The 14719-nt window shown below is 40.0% G+C and overlaps 1 protein-coding gene across 1 annotated transcript in view; it reads left to right on the top strand.

The window, feature by feature from the left end:
• Positions 1-14719, top strand: part of tex264 (testis expressed 264) — an 89969-nt gene that overhangs the window by 11068 nt on the left and 64182 nt on the right. Inside the window, exon 2 of the mRNA XM_004068477.3 lies at positions 13884-14105. Within this exon, the coding sequence (XP_004068525.1) occupies positions 13884-14105 (222 nt within the window). The remainder of the gene's footprint in view (positions 1-13883; positions 14106-14719) is intronic.

Raw genomic sequence — 14719 nt, 5'->3', positions numbered from 1 at the left:
CATAAGATTGTTTTAGCACATTTAAGGTAACCATTTCTCCAGATTTTCGCAGACTTTTGCGATATGCGTATTGCACATCTTGATATCGCGATAAAACTGTGATATATTATGCAGGCCTTGTTTATACCTTTTTATAGCAAGTTTTTGGGTTTTGAGCCCATGATGTGGGGATACATTATGTTGGACACTTGGTCAAAATTCATCTTGTCTGTTAATAAGATCTCACTTACAGTTCCTAAGATGCTAAATGAACCGTTTCTAGGTTCAAACTCACTCTGATCAAAATGGTGTTTTTGGGGATTTGAATGTGTTGTTGTGTCTTTTCCTCATTTGTAAAGAAAGTTAAGGTTAGGCTTACTCCACACCGCCCGCAACTCTGAGGTGATTTTCTGATGACATCTTGCTGCTCTGGAGTAACTATGGCCTAGAAAAAGAGACAGGTTGTATTTTATTTTGGCTAAAAACGGCATCATCATAATGAAAAGTGCACACGATAATGCTTCTTTGACAATAGATCAAGAGATGATCAGAGTGAGTCTTAATAACTTAGTCTGAACCCATCATTGCCAGATTTGCTGTTCTTTCCCAATCTTTAGAATGTCCCCTCTTTTGTGTGGTCAGAGTAGGACTCTTAAATTGTGCTTATGGGCATACTTGCAGATGTTGGCTCACACTTTAACTCCTTAAAAGTGATCTGCCTTCTTTCAAGCACAGACTTGTTGTGAGTCATACGTTCAAATGGTCAAAGTAGTTAAACACTGCACTTAGGAATAATAAAGTAGGATAAGCAGTGGGCGGTTTTTAGATGAAAATAAGTCTTAATGTCTGCATGCAGCCCAGAGCAGGCCTAAGCCTCACTGCTTTTCAAAACGAACCTGTGGAACTGTTGCTTCTAAGATACAACTTGGAAGCAGTGTTTCTCAGATGTTTGCAAGGTTGGTGATCAGCTTCAAGAAATCAGATTTATTTCCAAAGCACTTTTCATACACGCTTTGTGTCAGAAAACACATAAATGGCATGAAAAACCCTGCAAATCTGAAAAAGTGAAGCTTCTGTTGTTTAGATCAAAGCACAATAAAAAGCAGAGATTATTTGTCAATTAAGTAAACTAATGATACCGCTATCTACAACCAATATTTTTTTCTTTTTCATAATTCTTTTCTTTGCAAGGTGACAAAGATTTTTGCTAAAGTCATTTGAGTTTTTCATGGTGGATGCCTTTGCTGACACAGTCCTCAGTTTTACCCAGACTTGGGACTGGAGCAGGAACCCATTATTGTGACACCATGTTGTTAATTGATATTTATTTGTCGAAAGTCTTGCACTTTTTATTGCTTTAATGAAATTTAGGCAACATTTCAAGTTGCACTGCAAAAAGAGAAAGCCTAAAAATGTAATGTTTTAAGAAGAAATCACTAGAAAGTAGTAAAATGATCTGTCCATGCAGCTAACCACAAGACTCAACAAGAAATCTTAAATCTAAAAATCTCATGAGTTGCACACAAGTATTGAAAAAGGGAAAATGATTTACAGAGCTCAAACTGTTGGACAGGATTACTTTAAATTGAATTTTAGTCAGCCAATAAGAAGTATTTATTTGCTAGTTAAATGGTTTGCATGTTTGAGTTTTTGTCAACTTAATTTTAGTTTATTTTAAAAATAGGGACCAAAAAAAGACTCATTTTAGAACAAAATAAGAATATGATCTTAGTACAAGTTGGCCCATCTTAATAAAGCCTCATCAAATTTAAAACTAGCACCTTTCTTAGAACATAAATCTACACTTTTGTTTCCAAAATTATGACAGAGACTGCCAGTATAACTTGTCAACATTTATTGAAATCTAGAATACCGTCCTTGAAACTGAACCAAAAATTACAGTGTAATAGTAATGAGTATTTTATTTATTCTTGAATCAAGTTTTTTTTTTTTTATTGTCAAGAGTTTGGAGCAAAAATGAGTTTGACTTATGGTGATTTTGAGAGAAACTCGGAAAGTAGTAGAGAAAAAGGGAAGTTAAACCAACTTAAAACCTGGTCAAATGTCTCCATTGTCTGAAACCAAATTGTAAATCGTTGTTAGAATCAGTGGAAGTTTGCAGTGTCCCACTGCTTGACATTGTTTTGTGTCCACGTTTTAAACGAGTTTCCCTGTAAGAAGTTGTTGCACCTCGTGCTCTGCTAGTTTAACTGCAAACATCCATCTCCGCAGACCTCTGTGAAAGCTTCATTCGATTCAATATCCTCCACGGTGTCTCCTCTCCCAGTGGTGGTGGGGGGCCGTGGGGCTTCCTTTCAGCTGAAACGGGCTCTCTGTCTGAAACACTAAAGCAACAGACAGACAGCTCCTGTAGAAAAAGTGGCTCCTTTTGCACCTCATGTTTCAGGTTCTTTCTCTGTCTGAGTGTCTGAACATCATTTGATTGATTGACTGATTGATTTCAGGCATTGAAGTCAATACAATGAAAAAAATATACATTACAGAAAGGATGATATGCATAGTAAAACAAAACAAAGACACAGTTAAGTCACATTTGCTAAATTAAATATAATAATCATTAACTTAAAGTCATGTAGAGCTAGATTTATTTCTTGAAAATTAGTGGGAAGAAGTGAGTTTATATAATTCCCCCCCTAGATAGTGCGGGTTTCCAATTAAAGAAGAGCTTGTTTCAGCAGTACTATTTGGACTACAATTTAAAAATACCTTTCCTCTCAAGCTGCTCTTTACAAACAAGGTCTGCTGGACGGACTGCTTTTTGTGCTCTGAACAGACACTGATGGATCACAGACCTTCACTCGTGCTTTCACTGCCTCCCAAACACTGTTCGGTCGAAATGCAAACCCAATATACCAGCCGAGGCGAGAGGGCCGTCACGGTCCACAGGTAACAAAAACAATCTTGGAACAGAAAATCCTACTGGCATGAGAATTTATTTGAAAGGTTTGTTTTACAGATATTTACAAATGTAAACCCAGACTACTGTTAATCTGCTTGAACAAAAGACAGTCCAGTCTACCAAGCTGAAAACAGGCGCGAGTGCATCTAGGTGCTTGCAGATCTCCAGCTGATCATTACTACAAGCTCAGCTGGCTCCTATCAGCTGACACCCATCAGCTGCTGAGACTTTGGAGGAACACAGGAGGAGAAACCTGCAGACAAGAAATAAAAAGAACACACATCAGTCCAGGGTCATAACAAGGGTGGGACCAGAGACATTTTATCTACTGTCAAACTATACAGTTTTGAATTTGACATTTGTGGAAGTTTTGACACACACAAAAAGTCGCACATTTTCAGTTTCAGCTTGATTTTCTAGAACCTTAGTGACTTTTTACAATTTTTAGTTATTGACTCTCAGACTCTACTGTTTTTCTTCTCAAATTTGCCTTCATTTTATTTTCTAATCCAAATAATCAAATTTGTTGCTTTATAAATGATTTATAACTACTGATAAAACATTAAAATAAGTTGGAAAGTTAAAGAGTCTTGTTTTACTTTAGAGTATCGAGGGAAGAACTTTTTCAACCAATACTTCCGTAACCCTTGTGCTATCCTAGGCACTTTAACATTGGGAGTTGGGTCATCTAGACCCACTAGACCAGTGTTTTTCAACCTTTTCTGAGCCACGGCACACTTTAACCTTAAAAAAAATCCCGCGGCACACCAGCATCCAAAAATTAAAAAAAAAAGAGAAACTCATACTCTGTATTGATCTACAGCCCCTCCACAATCTCACATGCATTTTTGAGATAATTGTTGCAGAAAAAGCTGGAAACTGCAGCTGTTTTTTTTCTAAAAGATGCAATAAAAGATAAGTTAGAAGATTTAAAAACAGTTTGATGTGTGTTCGTTGGTTTCAAGACGTTTAACAACAGATCTCCGTATGCGCTGTCACTCTCACAACCCAATGCATCATGGGAGATGTAGTGCATAAAACGGCCGGAGATCGGTTTTCGGAGCTTCATTGTTTTGTTCACTTGTTCCACGGTCTGATACCGGATTCTGTGGGGAGCTACACCGCTAAAGACGAGCTTTAGCTGCTATTTTTTTTAGAACTGAGCGACTTTACAAACTAAATCGGGACAAGGAAGTGAAGACTTTAACCACTTCTGATTGGTCAGACTGAAATGTGATTAAGCCTTCAAGAATGATTGGTGGAGACAAGTAAAGGGACGGGACGTTTCCAAAATACAGCCGAAGGTGCAGCTGAATCGCGGTACCTTATCAAAATGTCTTTAATAAAATCAAATAAACGCAAAGAAAAGTATTTTATGATCTTTTATATTCCTAACTCCTCAGTGTTTTATCAGGGCCTGTTTGGATGAACAGAGAGCTGAAATCATGGAGATGGTAATTGCTTTTAGATCAGTTAATGAGGGCAATTTCCCAAGGCACACTTGACCATCTCTCACGGCACACTAGTGTGCCGCGGCACACTGGTTGAAAAACACTGCACTAGACAGTGCTCTGAACCTTTTTTCTACAATGATTTGTGATCTTCACTGGTGTCCATGGATTACATGAAATCTTTCCCCCTTTATCCACCTTTGTCATGGTAGGGAGAACACGTCAATGGAAGGGTGGGGTCATCTAAGATAGCACAAGGTTTAAGAGATAAAACACGTCAGTGGTGGTGAAATAATCTCAAATACTCAACCAGGAAAATACAGATAAATCCAAAAAAATCCTGTAAATGTCTTTGCATGGGGTAGAAAAATGTGAAATATCTGGCATCAGAGCCAGCTGACACCTTTAGTGAGGGCATTTCTAGGATTTACCACAGTACGTCTAAACTGGATTTTGGTTTGTGGACATATTATCTATCTGTCTTTGATTATCTATAAAAAACATGCACGCCTTCGAGCAGCTTTGCTTTAACATGGCGTAAATGGCTTATTTAACGCGTGTCAAAAGTCTCCAGTTTTGTCAAATAGCACTTGTTAGTTGTTTTTTTTTAATGGATGTGAAGAATGCATCCACAAGGGGGCACAATCCAGGTCTTTTGGGTGCTGGTTACAAATCTGGGTAAATGCAGAAGGTTGTATCAGGAAGAACAGTTGACGTAAAGCCAAATCAATCATGGGAATCAAAAATAGAAATTTCACACCAGATTGACCGTAGCCCAACAACCACCAATAGTGCTGTTCAGGGTTCTGGTGGAATTCGGACCCCTGCTCCTCAAAGAAGCAAAGGAGGAAGGCAGGAGTGAAGGACTTCGAGTAGAAGCTTGGAATGTTGAGAATTTGACATAGAAAACTAGAGAATTGATCGACATGATGGAAAGAACAAGCCCCCCAGATATTTAAACTCCTCCACCTGGGGCTGGGACACTCCACCCACCGAGAGATAGCAAACCACCTTTCTCCGGTCAAGAACCATGGCCTCAGATTCAGCGGTGCTGACCCTCATCCCAGCCGCTTCACACTCGGCCACAAACTGCCCCAATGCATGCTGGAAGTCCTGACTCGATGAAGCCAACAGGACAACATCATCTGCAAAAAGCAGAGAGGAAATCCTGTGGTCCCCAAACCAGACCCCCTCCGGCCCCTGGCTGTGCCTAGAAATTCTGTCCATAAAAACTATGAACAGAACCGGTGATAAAGGGCAGCCCTGCCGGAGTCCAACGTTGACCAGGAACAGATCTGACTTACTGCTGGGCATGTGAACCAAGCTCCTACTCCGGTCATACGGAGACCGGACAGCCCTCAGTAAGACTCCCCGGACCCCATACTCCCAGAGCACCCTCCACAGGACTTCACTAAAAGAATGAAAATGTCAGCAGTGAAGACATTTTTCTAGAAAACAGAGGAGCATAGGGAGACGCATGAGAGTATAGGTAAGAGAACACAAGCTGATTTAATCTTTTTCTGACGTAATCGGATTGAGAGCTGTGGCTGGACAGAACGTGGCCAGACAGGACAGGACGGTGGTGTGAGGTTGACTCTGACGGTAAAGAATATGAAGAGAACCAGGGTAGAGCAGAGGACCAACTGCTGGGAATTGAAACATTGAGATTTTCGAGTGGCTTTTGGAAGTGGAAACAAGCTTTGGGAGATCAGGAGGTCCTTCCAGATGACTGGACAGCTCCAGCCGAAGTCAAGAGGAAGGTACCTGGTGTTCATGTGGAAGGAAGAAAGCAGATGAAGAGACTTGGTGGTGGAATGAAGAGGTTCAGGGAGTGCGTCAAGAGTACAAAGTTAGCGAAGAAAAATGTTTGACACTGAGAAGACAGAAGACTGCAGGGAGATGCAGCACGAGGTGGAGGTGGTAAAGGCCAAACAAAGAGCGTATGAGGAGAGAACAGAGATGGAAGGGTGTGCTGCCGATTAAGGTGATCAAGGACAAACAGGTTGACAGGTTCCAAGTGTGAAGACACTGAAGAGGACAAAGACTGTAAAGACAGATGGCCCAGACAACATACCTGTGGAGGTATGGAAGAGTTTAGGAAAGGTGGTTGTAGAGTGGATGATTAGACTGCTCAACAAGATATCAGAGAGTGAGGGCTTGTCTGAGGAATGGAGGAGAAATATTTCTGGTTCCATTTTTAAGAAGAGGGGAGACGTACAGAGTTGCGGGAGCTACAGAGGAATGAAGCTCCTTCTCATGGTAGATGTTTTGGAGATAAATGCAGATTGAGATGGGTCGGACACGTTGAAAGAAGAACAGTGATGAAATTGGTAAAGGGGTGGAGCTACCAGGAAAGAGGTCTAGATCAGGGGTGGCTAACCCTGGTCCTCAAGAGCCTCAACCCTGCCTTTTTCCAGCTCTCCCTTACCAGCTTGCTGTTGATTAGCTGACTCAAGTGATTTTACATCCTGATTGACTGAACACACCTGATTTAGGTTATCAGCATCAAGCATTCCAGGGAGAGCTGGAAAACAGGCAGGGTTGAGTCTCTTGAGGACCAGGCTTGACCACCCCTGGTCTAGAGGAAGACCAAAGAGAGGGAGAACATGAGGATGGTTGATGTGTTAAGGCCACTCCTAAAGGGAGCAGCCAAAAGGAGAAGAGGGAGAAGTTTTACTGAATTTGATGATGGTTCACGATTGTTCTCAATAAAACAAAAGACCTTTTAAAAGCTTTTTGTCTCAGAAATGCAGGAGATGCTATGTTTCTCATTTGTTTTTGTGCCCACAACCAGCTGCTACACAATGGAATTGAACTAGAGGGAATGTACCCACTTTTTTTTAAGGTCAGAGGAAATAGTTACAGTTCCAGGAGCAGAAAGATGAGGAGAGTAAATCCTCATTACTTGTCTACTAATAAAGAATTACTTCTGTCAGGTGCGTCATTTTATTGCTGAAGAACCCCCATCCATCAGAAAGCATCCTTATAGCCTCCAGCAAGGTATTGCTTTTAAAATTACTTCTTTCCCCACAAGTCCTCAGAGACTTTACTAGGGGGATCAGGAAGAGGAAGAAATGGTAGAGTTTGCGTGGAGAAGCCATCTCCGACTTCACGAGTCTCAGGCCAGCCAGTGCTGTGGACATTTTAAAGCCATTTCCTGACTGATTTAAAGAAGGAGCAGTTTCAAATGTAAAGGAATGCATTTTGGTACAACAAGTGCTTACTTTATTAACTATTTTGTTTCTTATTCAGCACCATCCCTCCTATCCAGGCCAATTAAAAGCCACCCTCAGCCTTTCGTAGACTCTATAAAAAAGTCTTTTTCAAAGCAGCTTAGCCAGTGTGGCAGCACTCAGGAACTTCTTTCTGCTGTTTTGTCAGAAGTGTAGATGCAAACAAAAACAAGTGCGGCGGAAGAGACCAGACAAGTCAAGTACACGGAGCAGTGGTTCTCCCTTCCCTAATTGCCTGTAGTCTCTGGGTTGTTATCTGGAGGAAAGCAGAAATGAGATGCAGTCAGGGCGGCTGTTTGTACTTGCTATTGTGTGGGATGTGAATGATAGCTAGAGGCTTGAATGATATCATTAGTCAACCAGTGGTTCGGTTAACACACTCTTGTCTAGAAGCATGCAGAGTGTGGGATATGAGCAGATGCAGCAAAGCTGCAAGAGGATAGTTGTTTTTTTAAATACTTTTTGTCGTATCATAGATTCCTGGAGATTTTCAGTCATCCAGCTCATGTTACAGGATTCAGTCCTTCAGGGTAACCCAATTTTAAGGCTGACCAAGCAGTTTTACTCGTAGTCACTAGTAGCTTCTTCTGATCAAGAAAGGAAGTGAAGATGCCACTGGGATGAGCCTCTTCTGAATCAACCCTGAAGTGCAGAACCCTGTCTTACCACAAATCACCAGTAAGAGGAAAAACCTCTTTAAAGAAGCCTCACAGAGGGGTCCAACAATTGATGCATCCATGACGAAAAGGCAATTAACAGATCTGGATAAAAGATGGAACAGCCAAAATGGTTTTAGAAAAGTTATAATACCCTTATAGTTTTTCTCATTTTCCTCAAGTCAAACTTTCTAGGATTTCAGAACAAATCAAAGCTGATGTGAGGTTTGTTTTTGCATGGGTGCATTGTCCATGTGGGCTGAGCCAGCAGTACCTTAAGGTAAATGCTAATGCAATCACCCTCAAGTCCTCAGGATCAGATGTGATGGCCACTCTGACTGTCAGCGTGTAATCAAAGCAACATAAGTGTGGGGGAGATTTAATTTTAAAGAGTTGGGCTATGACGTGACGTATGTGCAGAATTGTGAAAATATCAAGTATGATTCTGGCAAAGGCACACAATATTTTATTTTATTTTATTTCACAAAACGCTTTTAAAACGACCCATTAACATTTATTTCTTAATAATAAACGTTTAAATGTATCTCAATTTCTAAAATGTCTTTGTTTTAATGCTATAAATGTGGCTTCGTAAAAGTAAACAGTTGTTCTTGCAGAGTACGTGTCATCGTCACGCATGACTTGTTTTATTTGGAGGCAAGATAAATGTGGACGTCGCCTGACTGTGACAGTAACTTATTCTGGCATTGCTAACACAGCCATTGCAAACGTCTTTTCTTGCAGTGAGTCATTACTGCACTGTAAACAGATCTAGTCTATCTGCTGCTGCAGAGAATTATTCTCTGTCAAACGCGCCTGATCTTTGTTCCCTAACTCACTCTACAACATGGTGTCAGGTGACGGCAAAGATTATCTCTCATTTCCAACGGACGCTGTCACTGGTTATCACCGGCCACGCAATGTTGACCTGAAAAGCCAGCAAGGGTCAAGGCCTTTGTCAGATGGATCTGACGCAGTCAACAGCCTCGAATGACTGCTCAGAAACTGCTGCAGGGACAGAGCAGGAGATGTGGAGGCCTGACACTGCATTCAAAGAAGCCCCAAATGTGAGAAATGACATGGAAAAGAAAGGGAACATTAAAATGTGATAATTATGCAAGAATGACAGGAACATGAAGATGAGTGTGCCTGGCTCCCATCTGTGGCCCCTCAGTGCCAGCTCTCCACACACAGCCCCCATCTCAAAACACAATCAAGTGGCAGGTCGCATTTTAAAATGACAATTCTGAAAGTTAGGATGAGCCACTCTGAAGGTGAAGGTTTTCTCAAAGGATGATCAGAAATCTTCATTAAATCTTGACTGAATTGGTAAAAAATTGAGAGTTTTTATGAACCACCGTCTGACATAATCTACCAATCTGAAGAAGTAAACAGATTGTATTATTGTTTTTTCCTTTGCATGACCTTTTTTATTTTCCCTTTTCTCATGGTGATTTTTGAATAATCAGTCATGTGCTGGACGAGCATCAAATCATGCCTGAAGTGTGAGACGAGAATGTCAACATGTTAGAAAAGATTCAAAAAAACAACATAAATATGGCCCAAATATCTTTTGACATATTTAATAAAAATGCTTTCATTTTTTATTTTAAATATTTGTTAATTTTGTCGTCAAGGCTGTCAGAGTTTATTCATTTTTCTTACTTTTTTTTTCTTACTAATAGAAAATACACATTTCTAGTATAGGAAATTCCTTTACAGATTAATTAAATAAACCCCTTTTTCTTTGCCTTTTTCAAAGCGCTTGCCTTTTGTGAGAAAATAAGAATATTGTTCTATATCTGGTTTGCCTGGATAAATAAAATAATATAAATTTGGAACTCCTTGAAAGAAAAGAAAAAAATCCATAGTCATTTTTTTTAACTTTTATTGTGTTTGCAAGTCATTTTTGTGGTATTAAAAATGAGCGCAAATTTTGATGTTGTATAAAATCAATTATTGTTTTGCACAGTATACCGTTATCAATAAAGACATTACTTACAGCTGTATCAATTCAATTTGACCCCAAACTGATTTCACTCTTGGATCCCCAACAATTAGGGAAATGTTCCTTCGTGCATCTAAAATGATGCGTGAGGATAGTGGTGGGCGGAAACATAAAGCATACTTACTTACAAACGTGGTCTGTCAACAACAGCTCCCACTCTCCATCTGCAGCTGTCAGAATCCGTCTGCCACCAAATGGAAAATTCTCTGTCAGATCTTCTCCCAAGTGAGGACTCGCTCAAGGTTCCCCGCTCTGCTTTTTACACATCTGCTTGCAGACATGCGGTGCACACCGAGACAGAAAGTTTTCACAGAGGCCTTTAAGTGAATGAGCTCAGCCTTCTGTGTCAGCTTGTGTCTACTCTCTGTAAGTGTCATTTACGTAAGTAAGATAAACAAGTTTCCCCAGTCCCAGGCGCCATGTTCTGTAGCTGAACCCATCATTTTTGCAACACTGTGGCCAAATCAACCCAGGACTAATAATGTGTGAATTATTGTTCTTCATCATGATTCTTAAATGGTGCAGAAGCTGCAGGACATGTTGTCTAATGAATCCTTTCTCGGTATATGTGGGGAAATGTACATTCTACCATCTTTGTGTTTAGCAAAATAATAAAGAAAAGAATTGGAAGAGGATTTTTGGCACAGACAGTTTGAATTTTCAAACATGCTGGATGACTTCTGACATATGGGAAAATCATATTTCTGCAAGTTCCAGTTGGATTTTTTTTCTTCTTTCAGACTTTTTATTGAATGCTGGTGCCTGAAGAACCACCCACATGTTTTTACTAATTTCATACCACAATCGATTTGTTTTTGTTGTTGTTTTTTTTACCTTTAATAATGTTTTTTTATTTTACTTTAAAATAGTTGTACAATGTTGACACTTCAAGTGTATTTTTAAACGGATGATTCATTACACCCTTTTAGAGTTTTAGGGCCCCGGTGAGAAAAAGATTCTGGAGGATAATTTTTTTTTTTTGTTCCTCACTTACAGGAAAAAAAGGCGAAATGTAGAGATTAAAGGAAAAACACCAAAGTTGTCTGTTAATTGGAGCCTTGCTTGAAGTTTAAAGATGTGAGTGACTCAAAATCAAATGATTCTTAGTGTAGCAGGCTTTCTGGGGTTTGGTGTCGGTAAAGCGGAGTTTCATTTGTAAAATAAGGAGCTCAGAGACACGTTTGAGTGTAAAGGACCACTGCTTTACTCTCCCTTTATAGTAATATACCCAGAAGTCCATTTGTCTCATTACGTCATGAACCTGTCATGCGCACAACACCAATGCAGAAGGTAAACAGTGTTACAAATGCCCTCTCTTCCAGATGTCCCGTTTCAACATAAAACATCAAAGAGGTGAATAGTCTGTTATATTAGCATAAGAACATTGAAAATGCCAAAAAGTGCTCCTCCTCCTCAGACGGAAGTGTCACACAGACGTAGAGATCTAGTCTTTGGTGGAGGAAGAAAGGATTGAAGTGGACGACTGCAGGGATACCACCAGGAATTTGGTGGTCCTAGAACTCTGTTGTATCCTTTCCTAGTTCATTATCGTAACTTTTATTTTCACTATTGAGACAGATACATGTTTTATATTCTCCATATCCTTACAGTTGCCAAAGGTGGCTGTTTAGCCAGTTGGCTTTTCTTTTTGCCAATTTTAATACCTTTACCCATCAAAACATTAAATTTCTTGTGTAAAAAAAAACCCAAAACATTGATGTTCACACATAAGATTTGAGTCCGTGTAAAAGACCAAAGAAACAACACATCTGTTTGCGTGATAAAGACAAGTGTTAAGATTGCGTTGCCAGAAGTGTATTCCGCAGTCAAAGAAAGGTACAGATGTGGCCACCGGTCAGTTTCTCGGTAAAGTCCCTCTCCAATCATCTTTTGATATATTTAGGGGTCTGTAATTTATAATGGGGCCTTTTTTAGCCAATCTTATAGAAACCTGTCTCATTTTCAAGGACATAGTTTCTGCGGAGCGATAGGAGATCACTAGAAATTCACCTCTAAAGTTGTGGGCGGGGCTGTGGGCATAGAGCAACCGTGCCCCCATTCCTTTCTCCATTGCTTAGAGCTCTCTGTATACACACCAGCCCACTAGCTTACAACCCTTCACAACCCCCAACATAGCATTACCCGTGCAACAAAAATGGCGAGAAACATTGCAGTTATCCAGCCGTACAGTTTTATTGCGTCACAAATACGATTGCTGTGAATTTCAGTTGGCCAGTCGAACTTCAGCGGAGGACACAGACGCAGGCAGATTAGAGGATTTTTGCTTTGCTACGATTCTACATCACACCAATTTGAATAAAGAAATACTCCGCAATGCAATTTTCCTCTTAATTTTCTTAATATGTGTCCTCCAGCATAAGAAAAGTGTCACAAGAATGTGTGAAAACCACCAAAACCAGAATTTTCAACGGAGTGGGTCTTTAGACTCTCTGGTCTTCCAGCTCAGATCTGCCATGCTGACCATCACTTCTGCAGGAAATCTGTTTTAGGTGTGAACAAAACAACATCTTGATCCAGAAACATGGCCTCTGGTGCCTGTCCAGGGTCCATCAGAGACAGTGCTGTCTCGAATGGACCCTGTAATGTTCTGTTGCAGAGCTCGCACCCCAAAGGCGTCACAGTGGAAGCATTGGCATTTCCTCAGCTTTATAGCAGCTGTGTCACTTTGTTATTTGGTCAACAAAATAACTGTGTCCTTTTTTGGACCTTTAGCACAACAAAGTGGGTGTTTCTAAAAATAAAAACATTGATTCTGCGAAACAGTGGGATAGTCTTCTTCATTAAAAATTGCTCTGTTTTTTCTGTTGTGCATTTTATGTCTTTTGTATTGGTGGTAAAGAAACTTGATCTGGATCTAGGTCTCTTACAATTGTTACATTCACCATTTGAACATTTTCACCATATTTATTACTTTCTAGAAACTTCTTACACCAAGAGTGACTAGCAGGCCACGATCCGGATCCAGACCCCGACACTAAGTCATTCAAACCAAGACCCGGATCCGAACTGATGCAAAACAAATACGACGGGCGCCTCTATTTTAAATAGTGCAGCCCTTGTTGTCGTTGCAACCAACACATTCTCACTCCCAACTCCACATATGGATGTATTTTCGTGCCCCCCTGCGCGTCACTTTTTGGTATTTTGGGTGTTTCCAACTCGTTGTTTTTCAATGTGCTGCCTGTTCCCATCAAATCAAGGGTCCCCAACCCCCGGGCCACAAACCAGTACCGGACCGCTTGGTACCGGGCTCCAGACAAGAAAACAAAACATATGCAAACTTTGATTCTTTCTGTTTTTTTATTTTCTGATTCAGAGGGAAGTTTTATTTTAGAAAACTACCGGATTCTGTTTACCACATCCGCCTGTCTTGCTGCGGAGCGTGACTTAAAACTTGAACAAGTTTGGACAATTTTTGCAGATACGTGGAGAATGCAGCTTTTCAAAACGTTAGCTTGATTGTTACCATTCCGTTTAGTGCTACCATATGTCCCCTTCAAAATAAAAGCCACAAAGATGTAGAAAAAAAATAAAATAGTAATGATTGAGTCTTAGGGTCATTTACAAAGACTTTGCAATAATTTTCTAACCTTTTCCTTTTTTGTTTGTGTTTAGAGGCCACCAGAGAAATGCCGCTATGTGGTGGGCAGCATTCTTTGCGAGGGTGACGAGAAGCCAGATGAAGAACTGGTGAAGCTCTATGAAAAGTTTGGCTTCACCGTGTTTTCGCTGCCGGAAGTTAACCACGCTGTGACGACCAGCTTCCCCTGCACCACTCATCTGTCCCACGTCTTGGGTCCCTACAGGGTCTACTCAAGACTTAGTTCCTACATTGAGGTACAGACTTGATGACACAACTCTTTCTTTCTTTGGTCCTTTCTTCTGCCAGATTTGGCGAACTTTCCTTGATAATTGAGAAAACCAACTGCTGGAACAGCATACAGACTTAATTTGTTGCTAAAGTTTTATACTGGAAACATTTCCTCCTCAAAACAAGTTAAAAAATGTAGAATACAGGGTTGTTGTCCCATTTTATGGTACAGCCACCCTGTATTCGCGCTACTTATTTCTAAATCATAATCATCTTATAGAAAGACTAGAATTACATGTTTAAAGATGCTTTTTTCATAAAAACAATGCATAGATTACTTTTAAACTCCTGTTCTGCTGTTGTCAAATACATTTGTACTATGTTTGGAGTTGATAAAAGCTTTTACTAAATCAAGCAAGTTTGTTTCTGGAAACCCTTCACCAATAAAAAATTTGCTTAAAATTTTATGGAAAGTAAAAGAAAAGCTTCAACCTTTGCTTAGAATAAGATTTACCGTAGTGTGTTAAAACAAGTCTTTACATCTTAATGACAAGTAACTATTAAATTAGTTTTGTCTGTTATTAAGATATTTATCCAGAAACTAGACATCAAAACTCGGTGAGATATGAGGTTTTTGCAG

This window comes from Oryzias latipes, chromosome 5, assembly GCF_002234675.1.
Source record: "Oryzias latipes chromosome 5, ASM223467v1".
In the NCBI taxonomy this organism is placed as follows: Eukaryota; Metazoa; Chordata; class Actinopteri; order Beloniformes; family Adrianichthyidae; genus Oryzias; species Oryzias latipes.
This window is presented reverse-complemented; position numbering and strand designations above follow the sequence as displayed.